Genomic DNA, 27871 nt, shown 5'->3' on the forward strand with positions numbered 1-27871 from the left:
CTCAAAAATAAACAAACAAACAAACACCAAATTACTTTTAGTTCCGGATTGTACTATACTCATCCTCAGTTACACAATTTTTCAGATGCTGGGACCTCCATGTGGAATTTCCCTGATGCCTTCTCTGTCTTTCCTACCTCTATCTCTGATTGCAGTTGATGGTTCTCTGTTTTTAGCACAGAGGTTCTTAGCCAGGGGTCCCCTTGGGAGATCTCGATATAGAATTTAGAGGAGTCTGTGAACTTAGGTGGGAAAAAGATTACATCTTTATTTTTCACTAACATCTAACTGAAGTTCAGCATTTTCTCTAATTTGAATGTAGGCAATAAAGCTCAGCAGTATTAGTGATATCCAAGATTTTTACCAATGGGAATCACAATATTTCATATCATGCCACAATTGTTGCAGGTATCACAAAGTGCCACTTACTCTTGGCACTACTTTGAAATTATAGCAATTAGGCCCACACTAGATATTGCTATTTAATGTCGTATAATAGGAAGGATGTGTATTTATATGTCATAATAAAAATACTTAGAAAACTAATTTAATATGATTGGTTTTCTTTATAATCTTTTATATTTAAATTCATGCATTTAAAAACACTGTTTTGAGAAACAGTCCATAGATCATAAAAGGCTTCCTTGTATAAAGAAAAAAAGATATAAGAACCCCTGATTTAGCATTTACCATTATATTTTTCATTCATTTAGTTAAATATACTCTTTTCACTTACAAATCAGCTTCCAGCCCCAATTTTACAGACTGAGCAAAATCTCTCATAGTTTCATTTAACACCATCATCTTCTCAATCAAAAGAGGAATAGAATACAGTTATTTAGCGTTAGTCATAGACTATTAATGCCAAATCAGTTAGCTTATTGAACAAACTAACTTATTGCTTTCTTTAAGTTAGAATTAAATTTCCTGGTCTAAGGACCTTGTCTTCCTAATGTAATTTTGTTCCCTTTAAAATAAACCCTGGAGGACTTAGCTGCAAGAGGCATCATCACTCCCGTCATAAAAAAGAAAAATCCGGATAATCTGCAAAATAACTTTCATTTAACTTATTAGAAATTGGGGTCACAGGCCAGCCATCTAGCTTAAAATCTAATGAAAGACGGAGCAGAAAGAACACAAATATTGACTCACTTTTGAGAAGAGAGCAGGGGAAGAGGATAAACTGCCATATAAACAGGTAAGAAGAATTTAGCTAAGTTTTAAAAATGAATTTCTAAAGGCTGAATGTGGGCTAGTATGAGAGTATAGAACTTCCAGGAGCACAGATGTAAAGAGACTTTTGCCCATAAAGAGAATTTGTTCCTACCTAGTACCTCTTTGTTTTGGACCTCCACTGGGCACTCATGAGAAAGATGGGTCAGAACAAGAGACCAGACCTCACTAATGCAGGCCTGGAGGGGGAGGGTAGCTGCCTCAAAGGGAGAGACATAAAGCTCCCTCATGCCCTTACCCTAAGAACACTAAAGTGTTATGCTACTGGCAGAAGGGCAGCAAACTCTGTGACTTCAAGACCCATATGAAGATCCCTGTGGCTGGGAAAATGGAAAAATAATAAACTGTGAACTTCTTGAGGAAGGGCAGAAAACCATCCTGGGGAGAGACATGAAACTGTCCTGGGCCCAGACCATTAGAGATTTTCTAATGCTATGGAGAAGAGGACAGGATCACTGAGAAGGCCTTTCCCTAACCCCGCAAAATAACATGAACACAAGACCTACCTAGGATTGAGGCTGATCTCCAACAAAAGAGAATCTCACTCGTTCCCCCAGTAGGCTAGGCAGCACCAGGTAGAAAGCAACAGCAATCTACCATGGAAGAAGGGACAAGGGCATGAAGAGAGGCTCTTTCTGGGACATTGACACACAAGGAAGGACAAAGCTAAGGGTGAAATAGGAACACTGAGAAAAATCCTTTGTCAAAACGATACTCACCTTAAGCACCAAGTAACCAGAAAAATTTGCAACAGAAACCTCAAACACAGCTGGACTGACTAGATCGAGTCAGTGCTTCTCCCTGCCTCCTGGCTCAGGAGAAGATGTGTCCCCATTTCTTTGCATGAATATTGTTTATGTTAGTCTATATTGTTTTAAACATTATGCCTTTCAATAATAAACAAAGTATGAGATGTACAGAAAAGGAAGAAAAATAATCCATAGTAAAGAGCAAGGTGATCAATAGACTCAGAGATGACCAAATGTTGGTATTATCAGACAGAAACAGTCATCAAGATGAAGTATGCTTTTGATGGCCTTGTCAGTAGAGCTGACAAGCATGAGGAAAGAATCAGTGAATGTGAAGATAGGTCAATAAAAATTATTCTACTAAACAAAAAAAGAGAAAAAAAAGAGTGAAGAAAAAGAACAGTATAGATTACCTTAGAGATGTGAAATAATATCAAATGGTCTAACAAAAAAAGTTTGGAAAACCCCCAAATATTTTGAAATGAAACAACATACTTCTACATAACTCAAGGGACAAATAAGAAGTCACAAGAATACTAGAAAATATTTTAATGAAATGAATGTGAAAACAATATATCAAAATACGGGGATGCAGGTAAAGCAGTGTTTGAGGGATAAGTTGTAACATTAAATACATGTATTAGAAAAGAACAAAGGTCTAAAATCAATAAACTAATCTTTCATCTTAAGAAACTGGAAAAAGTAAAACAAATTAAACCCAAAGTAAGCAGAGGAAAACAATAATGTAGGTAAGAGCAAGTAATCATGAAATTAAAAACAGAAACAAAATAAATCAATGAAACAAAGCTAATTCTTTGTAAAGATCAATGTTACTGCTCAGGATGACTAAAAAGAGAGAAGGCACAAAGTGTCAATGTTAGAAATGACAGAGGGAATATTATTACAGATATAACAGATATTAGACTGATAAGGGAATACTAAAGAATCTTGTATCTATAAGTTCTACAACTCAAAGGAAATGAGAAAACTCCTTGAAAGACACAAACTACCAACATTCACTTAAGAAAAGTAGATAACCTGAAAATTCTATAGCTTTGGGAGAAACTACATTCCTAATGAAAAATCTGCATCAGGATTTTTCATAATTCCTAATGAAAAATCAGGCCTAAATGGTTTTATTTGCAAATTTGACCAAATATAAGGAATCAATACTAACAGTTCTACTGATTTTTTTTCAGAAAATAGAAGCACTTTGCAATTCATTTTATGAGAAAAAGAGATTCCAAAACCCTAATTTCAAAACTAGAATTAACATAGAGGCAAACATCCTCAACAAAGTATTAGCAAATTAAATGTAGCAATTTATAAGATGGATAATATATCCTGACAAAGTGAGGCTTATCTTGGTAATAAAAGCCTTGTTCATCATTTGAAGATCAATCAATCAAAGTAATCACCATATCATTAGGCTAAAGAAGAAAAACCGTATGATAATCTCAGTATAAACAGGAAAATTATTTAACATAATTCAGCATTCTTCATAATGAAACGTTATGGTAAACTAAAAATGGTAAGGAGTTTTCTTCACTCAATAAAGGCATTTAGGAAAATCTGTATTGATATCATGTTCAATGGTGAAAGACTGAATGCTTTGCCCCAAGATAAGGAAAAAAATCAATAATGTTCACTCCTGCTGTTCTTATTCAGCATTATACTGGAGGTGTTAGAAAGAAATAAAATAAAAAGCATACCATTTGGATAAAGGAAAATACAACTACATATTTTCACAGCCAATATGATTATCTAAATAGAAAATTCCAAAGAATCTACATTAAATCTACCAGAACTATTTAGTGTCAGCAAGATTATAAGGTTCAAGGTTAATATAAAGTTTTTTTAGGCCTGCCCCTTAATGTAAAGTTTTATTGTTATTCTATCAATCATCAGTTTAAAATTAAAATTAAAAACACAGCATGATTAAGAATGGCACAGAAAACATGAAATACTTATGTGTAAATCTAATGAAATACACAAGATCTATATACTGCAAACCATAAACCATGATGAAAGAAATCAAAGAAGACATAAATAAATGGACTATGTTTGTGGCTGGGCAGGTTCAATATGATTAGGATATTAGTTCTCCCAAAATTGATCTCTAGATTCAATAAAATTCAAATCAAAATCCAGTAGGGTACTTTTTATTTAAATCAACAACTTGATTTTAAAATTTATGTTGAAAGGTAAGGGAAATAGAATAATCAATCGGTTTTGAAAAAGAAGAGCACTATTGGAGGACTCCGCAAAGGTTCCTGGGTCTAGTCCAGTGAGACAGAACACTTGTACCACAAGTCAGGCAAAGCAACTTTATTACTCAGATAGGCAACAAAGGTAAACAGAATCCTAGGATCCATGGTGAGCCAGCCCCTAAGGTTCAGGAACGCTGCCTGTTTTGTCTGTACTGTCATCATATTGCAACTGATGGACTTCAAAGTACTCTCCTCTGAGTTTTATATCCTGGGTGCCACTTGGGTTGCTGAGTACAAGCACTGTAGAACATCCCACTCTGGATAGAACAAGGACAAAGCCTTGATTGTTACAGACATTTCCTCTTTATCTCAGGATTTTGCATTATCGGTAGATTCTTCCCAAGAAATGCAAGCAAGAGGGAGAAGAACTGCATTGGCCAAGGCCACTGGTGACTTGTCCTCTTACAAACACATAGTAGTTCAATTCAAAACTTGCTAGGAATCTATAGTAATTAAGACAGTATGGTGTCAGTGAAAAGATAGATGCAGAGGTTGACAGAAAAAAAATTAAGATTCTCTGTATATACCCACATGTATATGGTCAATGGGTTTTTTATGAAGGTGCAAAGGCAATTCAATGAAGAAGTTTTGTCTTTTCAAGAAATTATCCTGGTAAAAGGACTTGTGGGAGGTGGGGCAAGATGGCAGAATAGAAGGCTCCACCAATCACCACCCTCTCCACCCACCCCGCTCAAGGACACCAATTTAACAACTATTGACACAAAAAAAGCACTTTTATAAGAACCAAAAATCAGTACCTCATTTTAACTCCATATCACTGAAAGAGGCACTGAAGAGGTAGGAAAAAGCAATCTTGAATTGCCAACACAACCCCACCCTCAACCCCCAGCAGTGGTAACGTAGTGTGGAGAGTGTTTCTGTGCACTGGGGAGAGAAAGTGCACAGCAACTGTGAGGCATTGAACTCAGTGCTGCCCTGTTATAGCAGAAAGCAAAACTGGACCAAACTCAGCTGATGCCCACCCACAGAGAGAGCATTTATTTATTTATTTATTTGATTTTTTTTCTTTTTATTATTATTATTATTATTATTATACTTTAGGCTCTATGGTACATGTGCGCAACGTGCAGGTAAGTTACATATGTATACATGTGCCATGCTGGTGTGCTGCACCCACCAACTCGTCATCTAGCATTAGGTATATCTCCCAATGCTATCCCTCCCCACTCCCCCCACCCCACAACAGTCCCCGAAGTGTGATGTTCCCCTTCCTGTGACCATGTGTTCTCATTGTTCAATTCCCACCTATGAGTGAGAATATGCGGTGTTTGGTTTTTTGTCCTTGCGATAGTTTACTGAGAATGATGATTTCCAATTTCATCCATGTCCCTACAAAGGACATGAACTCATCATTTTTTATGGCTGCATAGTATTCCATGGTGTAAAAGTGCCACATTTTCTTAATCCAGTCTATCATTGTTGGACATTTGGGTTGGTTCCAAGTCTTTGCTATTGTGAATAATGCTGCAATAAACATACGTGTGCATGTGTCTTTATAGCAGCATGATTTATAGTCCTTTAGGTATATACCCAGTAATGGGATGGCTGGGTCAAATGGAATTTCTAGTTCTAGATCCCTGAGGAATCGCCACACTGACTTCCACAAGTGTTGAACTAGTTTACAGTCCCACCAATAGTGTAAAAGTGTTCCTATTTCTCCACATCCTCTCCAGCACCTGTTGTTTCCTGACTTTTTAATGATTGCCATTCTAACTGGTGTGAGATGGTATCTCATTGTGGTTTTGATTTGCATCTCAGCCCAAAATCTCCTTAAGCTGATAAGCAACTTCAGCAAAGTCTCAGGATACAAAATCAATGTACAAAAATCACAAGCATTCTTATACATCAATAACAGACAAACAGAGAGCCAAATCATGAGTGAACTCCCATTCACAATGGCTTCAAAGAGAATAAAATACCTAGGAATCCAACTTACAAGGGATGTGAAGGACCTCTTCAAGGAGAACTACAAACTACTGCTCAAGGAAATAAAAGAGGATACAAACAAATGGAAGAACATTCCATGCCCATGGGTAGGAAGAATCAATATCATGAAAATGGCCATCCTTCCCAAGGTAATTTACAGCTTCAATGCCATCCCCATCAAGTTACCAATGACTTTCTTCACAGAATTGGAAAAAACTACTTTAAAGTTCATATGGAACCAAAAAAGAGCCCGCATCGCCAAGTCAATCCTAAGCCAAAAGAACAAAGCTGGAGGCATCACACTACCTGACTTCAAACTATACTACAAGGCTACAGTAACCAAAACAGCATGGTACTGGTACCAAAACAGAGATATAGATCAATGGAACAGAACAGAGCCGTCAGAAATAATGCCACATATCTACAACTATCTGATCTTTGACAAACCTGAGAAAAACAAGAAATGGGGAAAGGATTCCCTATTTAATAAATGGTGCTGGGAAAACTGGCTAGCCATATGTCGAAAGCTGAAACTGGATCCCTTCCTTACACCTTATACAAAAATCAATTCAAGATGGATTAAAGACTTAAATGTTAGACCTAAAACCATAAAAACCCTAGAAGAAAACCTAGGCATTACCATTCAGGACATAGGCATGGGCAAGGACTTCATGTCTAAAACACCAAAAGCAATGGCAACAAAAGCCAAAATTGACAAATGGGATCTAATTAAACTAAAGAGCTTCTGCACAGCAAAGGAAACTACCATCAGAGTGAACAGGCAACCTACAAAATGGGAGAAAATTTTTGCAACCTACTCATCTGACAAAGGGCTAATATCCAGAATCTACAATGAACTCCAACAAGTTTACAAGAAAAAAACAAACAACCCCATCAAAAAGTGGGCGAAGGACACGAACAGACACTTCTCAAAAGAAGACATTTATGCAGCCAAAAAACACATGAAAAAATGCTCACCATCACTGGCCATCAGAGAAATGCAAATCAGAGAGAGCATTTAAACCAGTCCTAGCCAGAGGGGAATTACCATCCGGGTTGTTGGAACTTGAGTTTCCACAAGCCTCAGCGCTGCAGGCTAAAGTGCTTTGGGACTCTAACTAAACTTGAAAGACAGTCTAGGCCACAAGGACTGCAACTTTTAGATGAACTGCTACTAGTGCTGAACTTGGCCCAGAGTCAGTGGACTGGGGAGCACACAACTTTCTGAGACACCAGCTGGGGTGGCTAAGGGAGTGCTGGCATCACCCCTCCCCTAATTCCAGGCTGCACAGCTCACAGGTCCAAAAGAAACCCCTTCCTTTGCTTGAGGGGAGGAGAGGGAAGAGTGGTGAGGACTTTGTTTTCCATTTAGGATACCAACTCAGCCACAGCAGGATAGGGTATGGGTCAGAGTTGTGAGGCTGCCGTTCCAGGCCCTAGCTCCCGAATGACATTTCTAGATGCATCTTGGGTCAGAAGGGAACCTGCTGCCTCAAAGGAAAGGGCCCAGTCCTGGCAGCAGTTATCACCTGCTATCTGCAGAGCACTTGGGCCTTGAATAACCAGCAGCAATATCCAGGTACTATACTGAGGGCCTTGGGTGAGCCTATGAGACTTGCTGTCTGTAAATACCAGCTCAGCCACAATGGAGGAGAGCAACAAGCAGCCTCTTGAGGTCCCTGATTCCAGCACTTGTCTCTTATATGGCATTCTGGACCTGCTCTGCACCAGACAGGAGCCCATTGCCCTGAAGGGTCAGTATCAGGCCAGGCATCATTCACCAAAGGCTGACTGAAGAGCCCTTGGGCCTTAAGGGAACATTGGTGGTAGTCTGGCAGTACCCCCTGTGGGCCTGTGACGGTAGCCACAGGTTGAAGTGCCTCTTACTTTGGAAAGGGAAGGGAAAAGAGGGGAGGACTGTGTCTTGTGGTTTCAGTGCCAACTCAGCTGCAGTACAATAGAACCATCAATATCCGTTGTAGCCTTAATGTTCTGCCTAGGCTGCCCTTGTAGCCTGCCAATCTCTGGATTGGTGGGCCCTCTTCCTGTTCATGAGGTAGGACTCAATGGTTGCAAGTAACAAAAAACAGGTGTGGGTTTATGTAAAATAAAATGGGGGTTACCTTAGAAGGACATGGTGGTATCTTATGGAAGCCAAGTACGTGAGTATTCCACCCCTCAGTAGGGCTGTAAACTGGGAGCTGTAAGGTCACCAGGCCCCTTCACCATCTCCTGTCTATCTCTATCTATCATTATCTATCTATCTATCTATCTATCTATCTATCTATCTATCTATCTATCTATCCGTCTATCTATCTATCTATCTAATCTACCTACCTATCTATTGCCAAACTCAATAATAATAAGCAACCCAAGTAAAAAATGGCCAAAATTTAAACATTTCATCCAGAAAAGATATAGAGATGGTAAATGAGCATATAAAAAGATGCTCAGCATAATCTGTCATTAGGGAAATAAAAATAAAACCACAGTGAGATACTACTACACACCTATTAGAAGGTCAACTTTGGCACATTGCTGATGGAGTGCAAAAATGGTGCAGACACTTCAAAACAGTTTGACAGTTTCTTATAATGTTAAAACAGACTTACCACACAGCAACGCCACACCAGAGAAATGTAAACTTATGTTCACACAAAAGTTTATACATGATTATTTATAGAGGTTTTATTCACAATTGCCAAAAACTGGAAAATAATTCAAATGTCCTTCGACTAATTAAACAAGCTGGGATACATCCATACTGCTGAATGCTGTAATTCAGTGGCAATGAGATACACAAGTACTATAATATGAATCTCAAATGCAGTATGCCAAGAAAAAGAACACAGACTAAAAAGGCTTATATAACATTCTGGAAAAGGTAAAACCATAATGGCAGAAAACAAATTAAGGGCTCGTAAAGGTCTGGGATTAGGGGCAAGGGCTGAACACAAAGGTGTATGAGTAAAGTTTTGGGTGATGGAATTATTCTCTATCTTGATTGTGGTGGTAGTTACATTATCGTTGAAACTTACAACTGTAAACGAAAAAATAGTGAATTTTACTTAATGTAAATTGCACCTCAGTAAATTGACTTCACAAAAACCTGGACAGAGTGTCATTTCCCACATTTGCTCGCTGTCAGACTGTTCTATACACACAGAAGAAAAGGAGCTCCTTGAAAGTACAAATTCCTTAAAGTGACATATATATAATTTTGAATGCACTTAATTACACAGTCCCCAACTTGTGAGGGTTTGACTTATGAGTTGTTGACTCACAAAATGGTGCAAAAGTGATAAGAATTCAATAGAAACCGTACTTCCAATTTTGAATTTTGTTCTGTTCTCCTAGCAATATGCTGTAGGATACTCCCTTGGGAGGCAGGGCAGCAGCAGAGAGCCTCAGCTCCCAGTCTGTCACACAATCACAAGGGTAAACAACCAATACTCTATAGTGTACTACTGGATTGTCAGATGATTTTGCCCACCTGTAGGCTAATGTAAGTGTTCAGAGCACATTTAAAGTGGGCTAGGCTAAGCTATGATGTTTGGTAGGTTAGATGTATTAAATGCATTTTCAACTTGGGATATTTTCAACTTATGATGGGTTTAATGGAACATAACCCCATGTAAGCTGGGGCAAATCTGTACACAGCATCACTATTATCTTATATTCCCATTTATCAAACAAAACGTATATTAGGGTTTCATTATAGATATAGAAAGTAGCCTTGCCACATCTTTCCCATTTTCTTTATGGTAATGCCATTATCTTAGCAAAATACAGAAAGTAATATCTATTTAAGATAAATTCAAAAAATGCTTTCTAGTCTCTAAAATATTCTCTCTACCAGCTTTAAGTCATTTGAAATGCTAATTTCTCCCCCACAATCTCTCTAATTAGAATGTCGTGGTTATAAGCCCATCACATCTTGATGCTCTATTAACAATGATGTTCTGAACTTGTCCAAAGTTTTAAAATTCTGTGAACATAGCACAACCTGATTTCAATCCCATTTTCAGTCATACTTCATGAAAACCATCCATATGCCAGTCCTTAATATATCATTTCTAAAAAGGAAGGGGTTTGAAAAGCCTGAGGTTCTCAAAGCATGCAAAGAGTTATGTACCTTTTAAAATATTTCAACAACTTCTCTGAAGCCCACGTAGTTAACATCAAATATTAGTAGGACAGGACAGCAAGAACTAGAACAGATTGCTAAGAGTCAGTGTAGGTGGAAGATAGTTCAGCAGGTTAAATAATTTGTAATCTGGAGTCAGTTAGAAAGACAGTGCATAGGTGGCAAACATCCACAGATAAAGTCAAGGTCAGTATCCAGGGACTTGGAGAAGGGCTAAGACTGTGCAGGTTTAAAGTTTCTCCTTGGAACTTTCCCTTCCTATCACATTACTGTAACTACTTGAAGCTAATTAAAGGTGCCATTTATTGACCACCTACAATGCACTAGGACCTTTGCTTGCACTAAAACAGTTGTCTCCATGACAAATATGTGTGCAGTTATTATCACTCTTGTTTTACAAGTGAGGAGAGTGAGGTAGGGGGCAGGGTTAGGAGTTGAATCTACAGGTTTCCGATTCCAGTGCCCTTACTTCCACACTGTCCTGCATCTTATGAGAATCCTTCCAGTATTCAGGTTCATTTGGCCCTAGTGCACGTTTTCCCAGACTTCTGATGACTCTCCACATCTTTAGAAAGCCATGCCATCCTTTCCAGTGACCTTCTCCTTTTCTCTCTAAGGCTCTCACATTTTCCCCATTTTGCTTTTTTGAAAGCTATATACCTTTGCTACCCTATAGCAGATTCATTCCTCTTTAAACCATTATCTTCCTGGACACACAGCAGCATTTTCTTTTTTACGACATTTGTTGCTAGCCTGAGGCCAGTTCCAGGGCCTTCTTTAAAGTAAAGTAAAAGTCCCACAGATCCATAATTACCCCAATTCGGGGATGAAAGATTTTTTTCCCCTAAAGGTAATTCAATTTGATTATTACTATCAAAGTATAAAATGTGTATCCTCACATCAGTATTGATTTGTCTCAAAATATTATATATGAACTTTCAAACAAAAGGTAATTCTCTTTTTTTCAGAAATGGTAAAATGGCATAAGAAATTAACTGGACTGATAGTTAAGAGACCTGTTCTATCTGTTGTTTAATAGGATATATGGCCTTAAATCATATAAGCCCTTAGTACTTTGGTTTTTTGATCTGAAATATTATTCATGGTTTCAGAAAATAATTTCTAAAGAGGTATTAGGGTCTCAAATTGCTAGCATATGCATGTAAGAAGCTTTTAGAAGCTAGAATATCAGCTTCTAAAATGCCCTCTTAGAGTATTGGTCTTTTCCTTGTATTTACAACATTTAAACTGAATTCTTATTTCAGTCACAATGGACAGAATTACCAAAGGAAAAACAAATATTACCCTTCATTCACAAAACCCACACTTCTCTCTATAGCATATACACATAAAAAACACCCCTGCACACATCCACACACATATGTCCACACCCATAGCCCTCAGAAACACAAACACAGGTTTGAACATTAATCAACATCTAACATCCTCACTTTTAAAGTATGTTTCTATTTTCCTTGTATTCATGCAACAAAATTTTACATGTGCCAGGTGTTGTTCTACCTGTGCTGTGATGGCCATGTAGTCCAGTGAATTATCTGTATACATGAAGATATTTACATGAAGATCCAGGTCCTGATTGACAGAGAGTGACAAAACTGGTTTTGTTCTTTTAGAAATGAAGGTGTCTTTCTGAACTTTTAAAATTCATTCTTTAACCATTACAAATAGGAAGTTGAGAAAAAGTAACAGAGTGAATTTAGAAAAGTATTTTTAATAAACATAATTGTATTTAATAACTAAACAAATTTCTCCTAAAATGTCAATTTGAAGCTTAATTCTGAAGTAATAGACTTCTAAATGTTAATTCAGTTAGAGATTATCCATTAATTAAACATGCAACGCCAAAGATGTCCATAAATTCTTCGATACTCCACCCTCAAAGAAGTGGAACCCAATTCCCCTCCTCTTGAGTAATCATGGATTTGTCTTGCTTCTAACAAATATAATTTGGTGGAAGTCATGACATGTGAGAGTAGGTCAAAGATGGCATTGTGATTTCCTCCTTGCTTTCTCTCTTGGATTACTTGCTTTGGGGAAAACCAGCTGCCACATCATGAGTACACTCAACAGTCCATGGAAAGTGGTGAAGAACTGAGACCTTGCTAACAGACAGCAAAGAACTGAGGCCTCCTGACAACAGCCATCTGAGTCAGCCATCTTGGAAGTAAATCTTCCAGCCCCAGTCAGGCCTTCAGATGGTGAGTGTATCTCCAGCTGCCATATTGACAGAGACCTCATTAGAGATCTTGAGCCAGAACCACCCAAATAAGCCACTCCTAAGTTCTCAACTGCACAAACTATGAGATAATAAATGTTTATTGTTTTAAATTACTAAGTTACACAGCAGTAGATAACTAATACACGGAGGATACAGAAGCAAGCAAACAAAAAATTGTGACAAGCACTATTTATAACAGTGAGGTTGAAGTTCTGTAGGTACACACAGAAGGAACCTCAGCCTTTCTTAGGGAGAAGGATGTTCAGGAAGTGTTCTTGGAAAAGACTGAATACCTCTTGATAGATGGATAGTGTTCCTGCTCTTAAGCTATTGGCCCTCAACTCCAAACTACTTTTCTGTACTCTGTTTTGTGATTCTGTGGCTGGGACTCTGCAAACCTTAGCTGCTTTCCTATTAGGATCTATGTTAATTAAGGTACAGTAGAGGGAGACTTCTGGAGGAAGATAAGGGACAGGCTTCTGCTTGTCTGCTTCCTATTTCTGCTAGTGAACAGGCTAACATACCAGTTAGAGTTCTCCAGATAAACACAGTCATAAGGTATATAAGGGCACACAGTGTTCTAGGATCTGCCCAGAGCAAGTGGGGAAAAGGAACAAACTAGGAAGATAAATGGGAGTGGGCAGAGACCATGACTTATCTTTATATTTTCTTCATAAAACATTAATAAGTTACTTGTTAATCTTTAGTGAATATTGTAAATATAGAAGCCAACTATTAGGACAGCATTTTTGGAATGGTGAAATAAGAACGTTGGCAAATCCTCTTCCGGAAATAACTGGACAAAATCATCAAAAACAATATTTGCAAAACTCTGAAAAGTAATCAAAGGTATACAATAAATCAAACAACACTTATTTAAGAAAAATGACTGAATTTTGATTAGAAGAATGGAATCTCTGTGATTTTAACTTGGGGCTGCTCCCATTCCACTCCCAGCTCTATAGAGTGGTAGCCATGAGGAATGGTAGCTTGCTGCAAGTGGAGGAGACTGATCTGATTTAGAGCTCCACAGAAAATTCCTGTGCTCTGGAATGATTTCAAAAACAATAGAAATCAAGAGATGACTTCCAGCAAAAATGTGAGAAGCTCTGTGGACCCTCTCCCCAGTGGAACAATCATAATTGATACACATTATAAAACAAACAATGATTTAAAGTCTTCGGAAATTATCCCAAGGGCATACAGCAAATGAATAAACATTTTTTAAAAGAAAATCTTCTATATCTCAGTTAGAATGGAAAAAGACTGGAAATTGAGCCACAAAATCCTTCCATCTTCTCCTTCCAAGCCCACAGGTTAGCATGACAAAGCTCTACTCTGGTGGGTGCAATCAAGAAGACTTCATCTTCCCTGACTTGTCAGTCAAGAATATCTTACCTGAAGGGATAGTCCACTAGCATTTTTCATTCCTTCCAATTCTGTGTTGCAGAGGTTCTATTCTACCCAAGAATGACTGAGAAGTCCTGGACTCTCTTTCTCTACCCAGCCCCTACTTATAGAGCAGAAGCACTTTTCTAGGTTTGATGGACTGAGAATACGAAGCTCCAATTATTCTCACTTTAGCTCACTGGCTGAGTGTCACTCTGAGAAATGGGCCACTGTCACTGACTTCAGTTCTGGAGCAATGGCAGAAGTTTTGCCTGGGAAGAGAGGCAGGTCATAGCAACAGAATGCTCCACATATTTTTACCAAGGGTACTGACTTTATCTGGAGCAGACTGAAGGGAATTTCAGTCCTAAAAAAACTCTTCCAAAGATAATGGAGATATTGGTTGTAGGCAATTAATTATGCCTAGTGTTCCATTATTGGAACACTAAGCATGTGGGAGTTATTTATATCTTACTGCTTGCGGTCATCCTTAAGGTCTGATTGCAAAAATTCAAAACATTGCAACCTCAGGGATAAATGGGTTAAGAGCAAGCTGGCAGCTCCTTGACAGCAACAAGCAAAACCATAAACCAACTAATTTACCAGAGGAAACTGCACAAAGACATAGCTAGGTAGAGCCCTATAGAATTAGAACAAACCTCAAAGACTGATCTCAAAAACTGCCCCTCAAAGGAGTCTATATTTAATTTAATTAGACTATAGAGCAGTTTATGCCCCAGGACCTTGTGGGAAACAATGGTGCAATCAGCCAGGAATTAGTAGAGGCTATCCATTAGGTATGATAACAACAGATGGAGAGAGCTTAGAGAAATCAAAATAAGACATGGTCAAAGAGAGCCTTGATAAAATCACTGTTATCCCAAGATGATTGTGTGCATGCCCAAGCCTTTACTTTCTGAGGAGCAATATCAGAGACTATGCACTTCTGGAGAAATAGACTACTAAAATAGTCCAGCCTAATTACTAAACAAACAAGCAGGCCAAGCGCAGTGGCTCACCTCTGTAATCCCAGCACTAAAGTGGCCCCTGTGGTAGGATCCCTTGAGGCTAGGAGTTGGAAATCAGCCTGGGAAACATAGCAAGACATCATCTCTACAAAAAATTAAAAAATCAGCCAGGCATAGTGGTGCACACCTGTGGTCCTGGCTACTTAGGAGGCTGAGGCAGGAGGATCACTTGAACCCAGGAGTTCAAAGTTACAGTGAGGTATGACTGTACCACTGCACTCTAGCCTGGGCAACAGAGTGAGACTGTGTCTCTATAAATAAATAAATAAATGTAACACAAGCAAACAACAACAATATCAAGTTCCATCGAGTGGAGATCAGTATGTAAATTTGCTATAATATTTTATCTGAAATATTCAGTTTTCAACAAAAATTATAAGACATGCGAAGAGACAGGAGAGAATGACCCACAAATAGGGGAAAAAGCAGGCAACAGAAACTGCCTCTGAGAGGGCCAAGTTGTCAAACAAAGTCAGACAAAGACTGCAAGATAGCCAATATAAATATGTTCAAGGAATTAAAGGAAGCGCTGCTTAAAAAAAGAAAGGAAATTATTATGGCAATATCCCATCAAGGAGAGATTGTCAATAAGGACAAATATATATATAAAAATATAAATATATACATAAATATAAATATATATAAATATATATATAAAGAAAATTATCAAATTGAAATTCTGGAGTTGAAATACAATAACTGATATGAAAAGTTAACTAGTGACACTTATCAGTAGATCTGAACTGTCAGAAGAAACAGTCAGCAAACTTGAAGGTAGGTCAGTAGAGATTATGCAGTCTAGAGAACAGAGAGAAAAATAATAAGAATATAAATAGATCCTTAGAGAAATATAGTACAAATTTAAGCACAGCAGTTGAAATGTAATGGAGGAATTAGAAGGAGAGGATAGGGAGAAAGGACCAGAGAACAATGGAAGAAATAATGGCTGAAAATTCCTCAAATTTAATGAAGAACATTAATCTATATATCCAAGATACTTAATAAAGTACAAGTATGATAGTGTAAGGAAATCCACACCCAGACACATCATAGTAAAAATGAAAGTCAAAGTCAAAGTAGAAATCTGGAAAGCAGCAAGAGGAAAATAATTTATCACATACCAGGTAACCACAATAAGATGAACAACTGACTTTTCTTTAGAAACAGTGGCACCAGAAGGCAGTAGGATGACATATTCAAAGTGCTGGGAAAAAAAATAAAATAAGCCTGTCAACAGAGTATTTTATCTAGCAAAACTGTCTTTAAAAGTGAAGAAGAAAAAGAGAAATTCTCAGATAAACAAAACTGAGAGCATCCATAGCTAACAGATCTGTTTTACAAGAAATAGCAAGGAGAATTCCTCAGTTTGAAAACAAGTGACCACAGACAGTAATTTGAATACACAAACAGACACACACACTGTATTAGTCTGTTCTCACACTGCTATAAAGACATACCTGAGACTGGGTAATTTATAAATAAAAGAGGTTTAATTGGCTTATGTTTCTGTAGGCTGTACAGGCTTCCACTTCTAAGGAGGCCTCAGAAAACTTACAATCATGGTGAAGGCAAAAGGGAAGCAAGCACATCTTCACATGGCTGGTGGGAAAGACATAGAGAGAAGGAGGAGGTGCTACACACTTTGAAACAATCAGATCTCATGAGAACTCTAGTACGAGAACAGCAAGGGGGAAGTCCACCCCCATGATTCAATCACTTCCTACCAGATCCCTCCTCTAACACTGGGAATTACAATTCAACAGGAGATTTGGGTGGGGACACAGAACCAAACCATATCACACACAAAAAGCAACTGTAGAACATAAAAACCATGAATAATAAGAATCTACTGTGCAAGTTAATTGCTAGAACAATCCCTAAATTTTTTCAAAATGTACAGCAATAATTAAAGGAATTAAGATGTTACACTAGAAAATATTCATTTAATGCAAAAGAAATCAGTAAAGGAAGAACAGAGAAAAAAGATACAAAGGGCATATTAAAAACAAAAGATAAAATAACTATTTTAATGATAATACTTAATGTGAATAATGGATTAAACAATCCAATCAAAAGGCAGAAATTGCCAGACTGGTTAATGGGACAAGATCCAACTAGCATATGCTGCCTACAAGACACATACTTTACATTTAATGATACAAGCAGTTTGAAAGTAAAAGGATGGAAAAAAGGTATCATTCAAACAGCAATAATATGAAAGATGAAGTGGACAAAATAGATTTTAAAAGCCATAATGTCACCATGGATAATAAGGAACGTTTTCTAATGTTAAAAGTGTCAATACATCAGGGAGATATAACACTGAGAAAAATATAAGCATTTAACAATATAGACCTAACATATATAAACGAAAACCTACAGAATTGAAAAAAGAAATAGACAATTCAACAGTAATAGTTAGAGACTTCAATATCATACTTTCAATAATGATTAGAACAACTAGACAGAGTAGCAGTAAGAAAAAACTCCAAAATTATAAGCCATCTAGACCACACAGATGTCTATAGAACATTCTGCCCAACAACAACAGAAAACATATTCTTCTCAAGTACACATGGAACATTCTCTAGGATAGACCATATACTATGCCATAAAACAAGCCTATATATAGATATTATATATATATAAAACATATATAGTATATATAAAATAATTGAAATCATGCAAAGTATGCTCTGTGGCTATATGGAATGAAATTAGAAATTGGTAATGAAAATAAATTTGGAAAATTCACAAATATGTAAAATTAAACAACACACTACTAAATAATCAAGGTGTCAAAGAAGAAATCACAAGGGAAATCAGAATACACTTTCAGATGAATGAAAATGAAGGTGTAACAAACCAAAACTTATGGGATAAAGATAAAGTAGTTATTAGATGGGAATTTGTGGCTATTCACACCCATATTGAAAAAAAGAAGAAAGATCTCAAATCAATAACCTAACTTTTCACCTAAGGACACTGGAAAATGTAGAGCAAACTAAGCATAAAGCAAGCAAAATAAATAAAATATAAAAATCAGAGCAGAAAAATAGAGAATAGAAAAACAGGACAGAAAAATCATTAAACAAAAAAAAGCCCTTTCAAAAGACCAATAAAATTGACAAACCTGTAGCTAGAATAACTCAGAATAAAAGAGAAAACTCAAATTACTAAAATCCGGAATAAAAAAGAAAAAATCCCTATTGTGAAAGAAAATAGAATCTCGGGACCCCTAACTCTCTATGCCAAAGAGAAAGTTAAACTTGGGAATTGAGTCATGCAATACTGCCTTCCTTTTGTTCCCAAAGAGCTGTAATTTCACAACTCTATGTGAGAGCCTCATCCATAAACCAGGTTCCCACAACGATAGGAAGCCACATATCTCCCCAGATAGCCTCCCACAAATTGCTCATGAGGAAATTCTTTGTGAATTCCTAAATCCTTCAGGATACACATCCCTCCTATAAACTAGCCCAAAACCAGAATTCTGTTAAATCTCACCATGACAGTGTCATTTATCAGCTTATCTTCACAAGTACAGGATAAAGACAAAACTAGAAATCACCCCAAAGATGATGATGGGATTAGATGAGATTAAAAATTTCAAAGGGAGAGAAGGGGCCTCCAGGGGCTGGTGGACATTGTTTAAAAACAAATCCTATAATAAAAATTTGGCTTCATCCAAAAAAAAAAACAAACAAGTGAACAAAACCTGCTAAGGAATTAAAATGCCTTAGTAGTCTTTTATTTTAAAAATTCATGCATATGTTGCATTTCCTACAATGGTATGCTGAAGTTTATACTAACAAAAATGTTTAAAATTATTTGCCAACCGAATAACCTTAATTTTCCCTCGAAAAATCATTAAATAAAAATAACACAATGGTAAAAATGTGCTTCAGTAATTATGATGTGGCTCAGACACACATTTATCATCAAGTGTCTATGGAGCTGAATAATTTCACTTAGCTACATAAAGACTAGATTCCACATTAGGAGAGAATCCTATTGTATGTGGTCAAAGTTGTTATCACTTTAAAATGGATTTTAGACCCATAGTATGTTTTATGCAAACCTCATGGCAACCACAAAGAAAAAACTTGTAGTAGATAACATGAAAGATAAGGAGGAATCAAAACATACCACCACAAAAAAATAATCAAATCACAAAAGAAGACAACAAGGGAGAAAGAATGACACAAAGTAACTACAAAGCAGTTAGAAAACAGTGACAAAACTGTTCAACAAAGAAAAGACAGGACCTGATGGCTTCTCTCATGAATTCTAGTAAACATTAAAGAAGAAATAATGCCAACTCTTCCCAAACTCTTCCAAACAATTGAAGTAAAGGGAGTACTTTCAAATTCATTTTAGATGACCAGCATTGCCCTGATATCAAAGCCAGACAAGGACACTAGGAGAAAAGATAATTATAGACTATCATCCCTAATGAACATAGATGCAAAAATCCACAACAAAATACTAGCGAATGAAATTCAATAGCACATTGAAAGAATGATTCACCATAATCAAGTGAGATTTATCCCTTGCATGCAAGGATGGTTCAACATACACAAATCTACACATGTAATCCATCATATTAACAGAATGCAGGATAAAAATCATATCATCTCAATAGATAAAGAAAAAGCATTTGACAATATTCAATGTCTTTTCACGAGAAAAAAACTCTAAAAAATTGAGTATAGAAGGATTATTAGAAGGATTATACTCCAACACAATAAAGACTATATATGACAAACCCACAACTAACATCATACTCAATGGTGAAAATCTAAAAGCTTTTCCTTTAAGATGAGGAATAAGAGGATACCCACTCTTGCCATTGAATTCAACATAGTACTGGAAGTCCTAGCCAGAACGGTTGGGCAAGAGAAAGAAATAAAAAGCATCCAAATAAAAAATGAAGTAAAATGGTTTCTGTTTGCCAGTGACAGGAGCTTACATATAGAGAACTCTAAAGACTCCACCAAAAAGCTGTTAGAACTGTTGAACAAATTCAGTAAAGTTGCAGGATACAAAATTAACCACAGAAATACATAGATTTTCTATATGCTAACAGTAAACTATCTGAAAAAGAAATCAAGAAAACAACTTAATTTAATATAGCATAGAAAAACCCTTAGGAATTAATTTCACGAAGTAGCGAAAAGATCTGTTCGTAGAATGATATCCTGTGTTCATGGATTAGAAAAATTAATATTGTTAAAATGTCCATACTGCCCAAAACATTCTACAGATTTAATGTCATCTTTATCAAAATTCCAATGAACTTTCTAACAGAAATAAAAGTAATAATTCTGAAACTTACATGGAACCACAAAAGATCACAAATAGCCAAACCAATCTTGACCAATAATATCAAAGCTGAAAATATGAAACTACCTGATTTCAAAATCTACTACAAGCTCTAGTAATCAAAACAGCATGATATGGACATAAAAACAGACACATAGAAGAATGGAACCAAATAGAGACCCCAGAAATAAATCCACATATTTACAGTCAACTGATTTTTGAACGAAGGTGCCAAGAACACACAATGGAGAAAAGACAGGCTTTTCAATAAATGGTGCTGAGAGAACTGCATATCCACATGTGGAAGAATGAAACTAGACCCTTATCTCACAACATATTAAAAAAATCCAACTGAAAATGGATTAAAGACTTAAACATAGGACCTGAAACTGTAAAACTGCTAGAAGAAAACATAGGGAAAAATCTCTTTGATATTGGTATGGTCACTGAGGTTTTTTTGATATGACCCCAAAAGCACAGGCAACAAAACAAAAAAAAATAGACCAAATGAGATTACATCAAACTTAAAAGCTTCTGTACTGCAAGGGAGACAATTAACAGAATGAAGAGACAACCTATGAAATGGGAAAAAACATTTGCAAACCATACATCTGATAAGGAATTAATATTTAAATTAAATATAAAAGAACTCAAATAAGTTAATAGTAAGAAAAAGAATAATGCAATTAGAAAATTGGAAAAGGAGCTGAATAGATATTTCTTAAAGAAGACATTCTAATGGCCAAGAGGTATATGAAAAAAATGTCCAGCCTCGCTAATCATCAGGAAAACGCAAATTAAAACTACAATGAGAGATTACCTCATATCTGTTAGTATGGTTATTATCAAAAAGAAGACAGATAAGTGATGGTGAGGAGGGGGAGAAAGGGAATACTTGTACACTTTTGATGGGAATGTAAATTAGTACAGCCATTTTGGATAACAGTATGGAGATTACTCAAAAAATTTAAAATGGAAATACTGTATGATCCAGCAATCCCGCTAATGGGTATATATCCAAAGGAAAGGAAGTCAGTATTTAAGAAGATATCGGCACTCCCATGTTAATTGCAGCAATATTCACAGTAGCCAAGACATGGAAACAATGTTAAGTATGCATCAACAGATGAACTGATAAAGAAATTGTGTCATGTATACACATAAACAGTTGGGTGTTGCTCAGCCTTAAAAAAGAAGGAAATCTTGTCATTTGCAACAACATGGGTGAACCTGGAGGACATTATGCTGGGTGAAATGGGCCAATCACAGAACACAGAAAGATAAATATTGCATTATCTCATTTACATGTGAAATCTAAAAATGTCAAATTCATATAAATAGAGTAGAATCGTGGTTGCTGAGGGTCTGGTCAGGGAAAAGGGCAAATAGGGGATGTTGGTCAGAAGACTCAAGGTTTTACTTTACACAGGATGAATAAGTTCTAGAGATTTATTGTACAGCATTGTGTCTATAGTTAATAATACTTGATTGCATACTTGAAAATTGCAAAGAGACCAGATCTTAAGCGTTCTCACCACACAAATAAAAATAACTATGTTAGGTGATGGATATGTTAATTAGCTTGATTGTAGTCATCACTTCACAATGTCTGCATACATCAAAACATCACATTATACACTGTAAACATACAGATTTTTTATTTGCGAACTGTACCTCAATAAAGTTGAAAAAAAATTCTGGACACTATTATAACTGTCGTTAACACTGCAGCACAAGGCAGAGGAGAAGAACATGCCTTATAAGGAGTGGGGAAGAATTGGCAGGATCCATATCTTTTTTCTTTCAATAGATTTCTTTAAAAATTATCTACCGAATCTCTGTGCCAATCTCCAATATGCTGTGATTACCATATATCCATACTATATAACAGCATGGATATGTTCTGATATCCATGCTGTTATATAGACATGGAGGGATATATGGTGGCTAGAGGTGCTGGCTTAGATGTAAACAAACAAATGCTATGTGTATATAAATATACACATATCTATGAAGTATACACATGTATATATCCATATTTATATCTAGATAGCTATCATCTATCTATAGCTGTATATAGAGATCTTTATCTAGACACTCTCATGCAGAGCAATGCATACTGAGTGTGGCCCGTGTGACATGGTGGTAGCAGGGCCACCTGGCAGGTAGTTGCACTGTGACCACTGAAAATCCTTAGTGTCATGATACCTACATCCACAGAATTTGCTCTTTTGGATTCTCTTACCTTGTTACATATTCAAGTTGCAGTGAGATTTAGACCTGTGGCTGTTCCTCTTATGGCCTGAGATTGAATTTAAATCATCGCTGTGGGACTGCTTGATGTATGCAATGGTTTAGAGCAAGAGAAAGTTTACAAAGAAAGCACTCCAAAAATTGAGAGGACCCAGCTGAATCAATTCTCAGGCCTTCAGGAACTGTGGACTCAGGGCTTCTGTTTTTCTTCTATCTGATTTTTCGGTTACTTTTCCTGCTACCGTGGAGGTGACTAATCCCACGTGAAGACCATACAAAGGCATGAGCAAGGGAAGAGCACTCTTGTCTATAAATATGTAAAGCCTTAACCAAAGGTGACCCTGTGCTGCAATTAGATGTCCAGTCTCTAAAAACAAACTTCAGAGCTTCCTCATGGCTTTTTTTCTTCTGGCTCTGTGGTGTGGGTTGGGCAGGAACAGATCATAATAAGGGAGGTTTATGATTCCAGCTGGCACGCTGTGGCCACAAATAGGATGTCAGCTTTTGATCAATGAAGCTCATAGGGAAACTCCAACCCTAAGATAAATGCAAAGACTGCTTTAATCAAGGAGAGTCTCTGGACAACTATAATTTCTGTGAGAACACGAGAAGATGATGGAGAAAATACTCAACCATAGGTGTGGTACTTCCCAGCTCTTACTGGCAAGCTAACGTCAGGAAAGGGAGGGGAGAACTACAGACCATTTGGTGTTTTTCAAATGGTGTGATGCAACCCTTTAGAGGATAGTAAAATCGTTTTATTTGGGCATAAAATACTTCTAAAATGGAATACAATTCAATGGAATAAAACAGTAACTAGAAAAAAATCACAGTGCACTGTGTGCAGTGTAGATAGTATTGTTTTATGAGATTTTTGGGGTGTGTATGTGTGTGTGTGTGTGTTTGTGTGTATGCATTCGTGTGTCCTGAGTTGGGATTTGGTATGATGTTTTTTTTTGGGGTGGGGGGGTTGTTTGTTTTTATTTTTTTTACTGTGGGTCCTGGTCAAAAATGTTTGGTAAAGATTGCCCTAATTTAGCTCTTTGCCACATACTTTTGGGATTCTGGGTTTTAAAAACTAACACTGAAATTCTAACCGCTCAACACTGAGCTTTTTTAAAGACTGTAACTTTCACTCTTTTTGGCAGTGTTTATCAACTGCTTTGGCTTGAGGAGATAACATGAGGTGGCAACAAGCTGCCTAAAAAAGTAAATGGGTGGTTTATAATGAAGCTCTTGGAGGCAGATAAGACCAGGGAGAGAGGGCACCAGACAACACATGTGTGCGTGTGTGTGTGTGTGTGTGTGTGTATCAGAGAGAGATTTAGAGACCAGGATTCACTAGAGGACACGGTGGGGGTGGGGTGGGGGTGGGAGGTACTGTTTTTTCTGGTAAATAATCTAAAACCTTGTTGTCCATGCTGAGACCTTGACAAGAAAACAGGTTCCAGTATGTGATGTGATTCCAAACCCAAAGAATTAACCTGAGTATCAGAAACCAGGAGTCCTTCTAGGAGTTTTGTTCCCTGCCTCAGGGAAACACTTTGTTTCTGATTGACAATAGAAGATATAAAGGAAGTTTTGGAAAACCCAGGATAACATCACCTTGTTCTGGAAATTACTGAAGAGGAACCAAAGTGTATGGAGCCATGTCGTGCTTATTTGATTTAATGTGATTATTTCTCCTGTCCTTTCTTATAGGATACTCACTTTGTTTCCAAATGCCATAGCTCGAAAATTACTGCTGATGTTGATATTTATCTTAATTTTCTGGGTCATTTACTTGGCTTCAAAAGACCACACAAAGGTAGGAAGTTTCCTTTTTAAGAATTTCACAGAAGGTCACAGTGACTTCATTTGAATGACCCCCTTTATCACGGCAAGAAATAAAAGTTAAAAGCATATCATCTTAGCAGGAGAATGTGGATCAGGGGTTCACTGTTCGGCATAAATCCCTTTGGCAATGCATACATTATTATTACTATTTTAAATGGCAATGTATACATGATTATTGTTGTTCTTTAAAAAGTAGCAGATGGATTTGTGCCATCTCTGTGCTACTTGGCACCGTAACCATCCTGCCTCAAAATTCTCTCCTCCTCCCTTGGCCTCTGAGATTTCAAACTAATTAAGTTTCTGTTTCAGTCGTCTGCCTTCTTCACAGGGGTTTTCTTATTCTTTAAGTAGTTTAGTGTCTCCTGGCTCTTCCCTTTGTAAGTTTTTCTTAACTCACCTTGCTTCCAGTTTCTTTTCTTCCCAACCATTTAGTACAAACATAATCTTTCAGAAACTCTGCTTTTATCATCTTCTGGTCCTGATCAAACACTTTCACCAATGACAGTATAAAGAACAAACTCCTTTGTTTAGCCATTTGAGGCCCGTTTACATTTGAACCCAACTACCTTTAAAAGTGTCTCTCTAACCTTTGTCTAATGCAGACTTACCTCCAAGCTTCAAACAAGAAGCACCACAGTCTAGGGCATTCAGCCAGTAATATGAACTGGTTAAAAAAAGCCTTCAGGGCAAAGCTCAGAAGGTTTCTTTTCCTGGGCCCTCTCTATAAATATGTGTTCTCTAGATTTCTTCCTCTGATCCTCTTCTCGTCTATGCTTGTACCTTTTAATTCATTTGCCCAGGTCCTATCCACTACCAATACTAGTGTTTCACAAAGTGAGGTCTGGGAGCCTTCTGCCCAGAATACCTGTGCTTATACCTGTGTGTAAAATGCAGATTCCTGAGCCATACTCAGAACTACTGAAATCTCAGTTTGAGCCTAAGATTACAAAGTATTAACAAGCTCCTCAGCTTATTCTTAAGCATGCTAACATTTGAGAATCTCTGCTATGTCCTTCCAAAGGTGAAACCTCTTTCCAACCCCACTATTGAATATGTGCTGTTCATTAGATATCTCCATCTAAGTCTTCCACTAGCACTACCAACACAAAAAACACACACACCAAATTTATCATCTGTCACACCATCATCCCCTAACAAAAACAAAACAAACATACAAAATCAAATGGAAACAAATTCTCTGTTTTTATCTCTCCAGTCTTAAGAATTGTTGCCATAGCCTGTGTAGTCAATCAAGCTAAAACTCCCTCCACAAGCTATCAGCCGCTAAGTCTTGTAAATCCTACCTCCAAAATGTCTCTCAAGTCTATCCTTTTTTTCTCCATCCACATTGTCTTTCTTTAGACCGATACTTTGTCATTGCTCATCTAATTTGTTGAAATAGTTTTCCAATTAATTTCCCTGCCTCCAGACTCAGCCTGCTCTAAGCATTCATTCAACAAACATTTGTTAAATGTATATTGTGTGTCAGGCACTGGTCTAGGAATTAAAGATACAGAAATACAGGATATCATCTTTGTGTTCAAGAATCTGAAATTTTATTTCTAAAATGAAAAGTTGAATATGGTACTCTACCTTCAGCAGCTCCTCATGTAGCATGTGTATGGCCCAAATGCCTTGGCACAGTGTTTTATTGGACTCATTTAAATAAAGGGCACAGAAACTCACTAGGCCTGGTCCAAGACATCCTTGCACTGGCTGTTTTCTTTTTCTTCCCTTTCTCCAGGTTTTCATGTAACTTCCACATAGTTCTTACTTCCTTCAAGTCTTTTTCATTTCTTGATTTAACACCAGACACATCCCCACTCCCACCTCTTAGCATTCCCCTTACTCTGTTTGATTTTTTTAACATAACGATTATAATTATTACTGATAACATGCATTAAGTCATATCAGAATTATGGGAGTTTCCCGTAATTTTGGAATACGTGCCAATAACATATTTATACAAACACAGCCCAAAGGAAACCAAACACCATTTTATATTTGACAATGCTTCCTGTATAATTTTTATACCAAATAAGCTAAACATGTCATTTTTTGACTTTTGGGAACCTATTAGTAATATCTTAAAGGATTAATGAGGTCAGAAAAAGACATAATTTATAATTTGATTTTGGAAAGTTTGTCAACCATCAAAGGTTTAAAACACTTGATATTACAAAATAGGATCACAGGTCATTGTAAAATAAATCATTCATTTAACCAAAGTGATAACTCAAGGATTTTTTTAAAAAGGCAAAACCTTCATTCCATGAGAGAGGAGACTTAATTTTCCAAACAATAAGCCCTAATAAAAACAACAGGAAGCCTATTAAATTTATTTTCCAAAATGGTATAAACAATCTATAAAATTTTCATCCTGATCATAAGATATAACTTCCGTAAGTCTTTATAACCTTTATTAAGGAGTAGGTTAATGCTTCAAGAAAACCTTGTTAATCTGTCATAGAGGCCCACATGCTGGTCTTACATCAGTGTGCTTTTGAGATTAATGATTAATTTATAAAGAAACTGAACTTATTTTATCTTTTAAAATTGGCCCTTACAATCTCATATGCCCACCTCTTCCAAGATAGTCCCTGGGCCTTGAGGAGTTGAATAGCTTTAATTTCTGGCCCTGTGTCTCAGGAATGCAGTTAATTTTGATTGGCATCTTCTACCAGGCCTGAAGATGAGGCTTTAATTGCTCTCAGCGCTTAAGTTTAGCAGGACTTGGTGTTCTTTTTAGACCCAGAAGTCAAAGCCCTGTAACTCAATGTCACAAGGACTTTAAAAGCACATACAGGAAGATACAAGGATTTAATAATGTTAATTAAAATTTTTTTATTCTCAATTTTTCCTGAGCAAACCAAACTTAATAATAATGACATAGGAATTATTTTGATAAAACTTAAAATCTGTTAGTCCAGTTACCAAAAGGCAAAAGAAAAGACCTTTTGTAGTGCACCGAGTATTATGTTGGAAGAAGACATTTCCTTTAGACCTTTAAGAAAACATTGCTAGCATAAAGCCACAAGAAACAGAACCTGAGGAGGAAAAAAAAAAACTTATATGAACTGAAAATGAGTTGAAGGGTATTGTTACTATTTCATGTCTTTTAAAAGGGGAGAGAAAACCAAAACCCATGAGATGCAATAAAATTTGAACTTTGGGTTAAAATAAAACAATTAAAATATCTTATAATTTATTAAAATTAAATAAACCCCTTAAGAAAATTTCATTGTTCTAACCAATTCTATTCTTTAGCATATAAGTGGTTTTTTAAATATCAAATCTGATCTATAGAAAGACCATTATAATTTCCCTTTAATCATAGAGAACTAGATCATATAAAAGTTTTTGAATTTTTAAAAATAAATCCTCCTATTGTCACTTACACAGGCTGTTCATGACTTGCTTGGACTTTCTGGTTTGTTCTGAACATCCCTTTTCCT

General features: G+C 36.7%; 1 protein-coding gene across 1 annotated transcript in view; it reads left to right on the forward strand.

The window, feature by feature from the left end:
* Positions 1 to 27871, forward strand: part of LOC100453368 (uncharacterized) — a 126528-nt gene that overhangs the window by 73900 nt on the left and 24757 nt on the right. Inside the window, exon 12 of the mRNA XM_054525501.1 lies at positions 24282 to 24387. Within this exon, the coding sequence (XP_054381476.1) occupies positions 24282 to 24387 (106 nt within the window). The remainder of the gene's footprint in view (positions 1 to 24281; positions 24388 to 27871) is intronic.

The sequence above is a fragment of the Pongo abelii genome, chromosome 9 (genome assembly GCF_028885655.2).
Source record: "Pongo abelii isolate AG06213 chromosome 9, NHGRI_mPonAbe1-v2.0_pri, whole genome shotgun sequence".
Classification (NCBI taxonomy): domain Eukaryota; kingdom Metazoa; phylum Chordata; class Mammalia; order Primates; family Hominidae; genus Pongo; species Pongo abelii.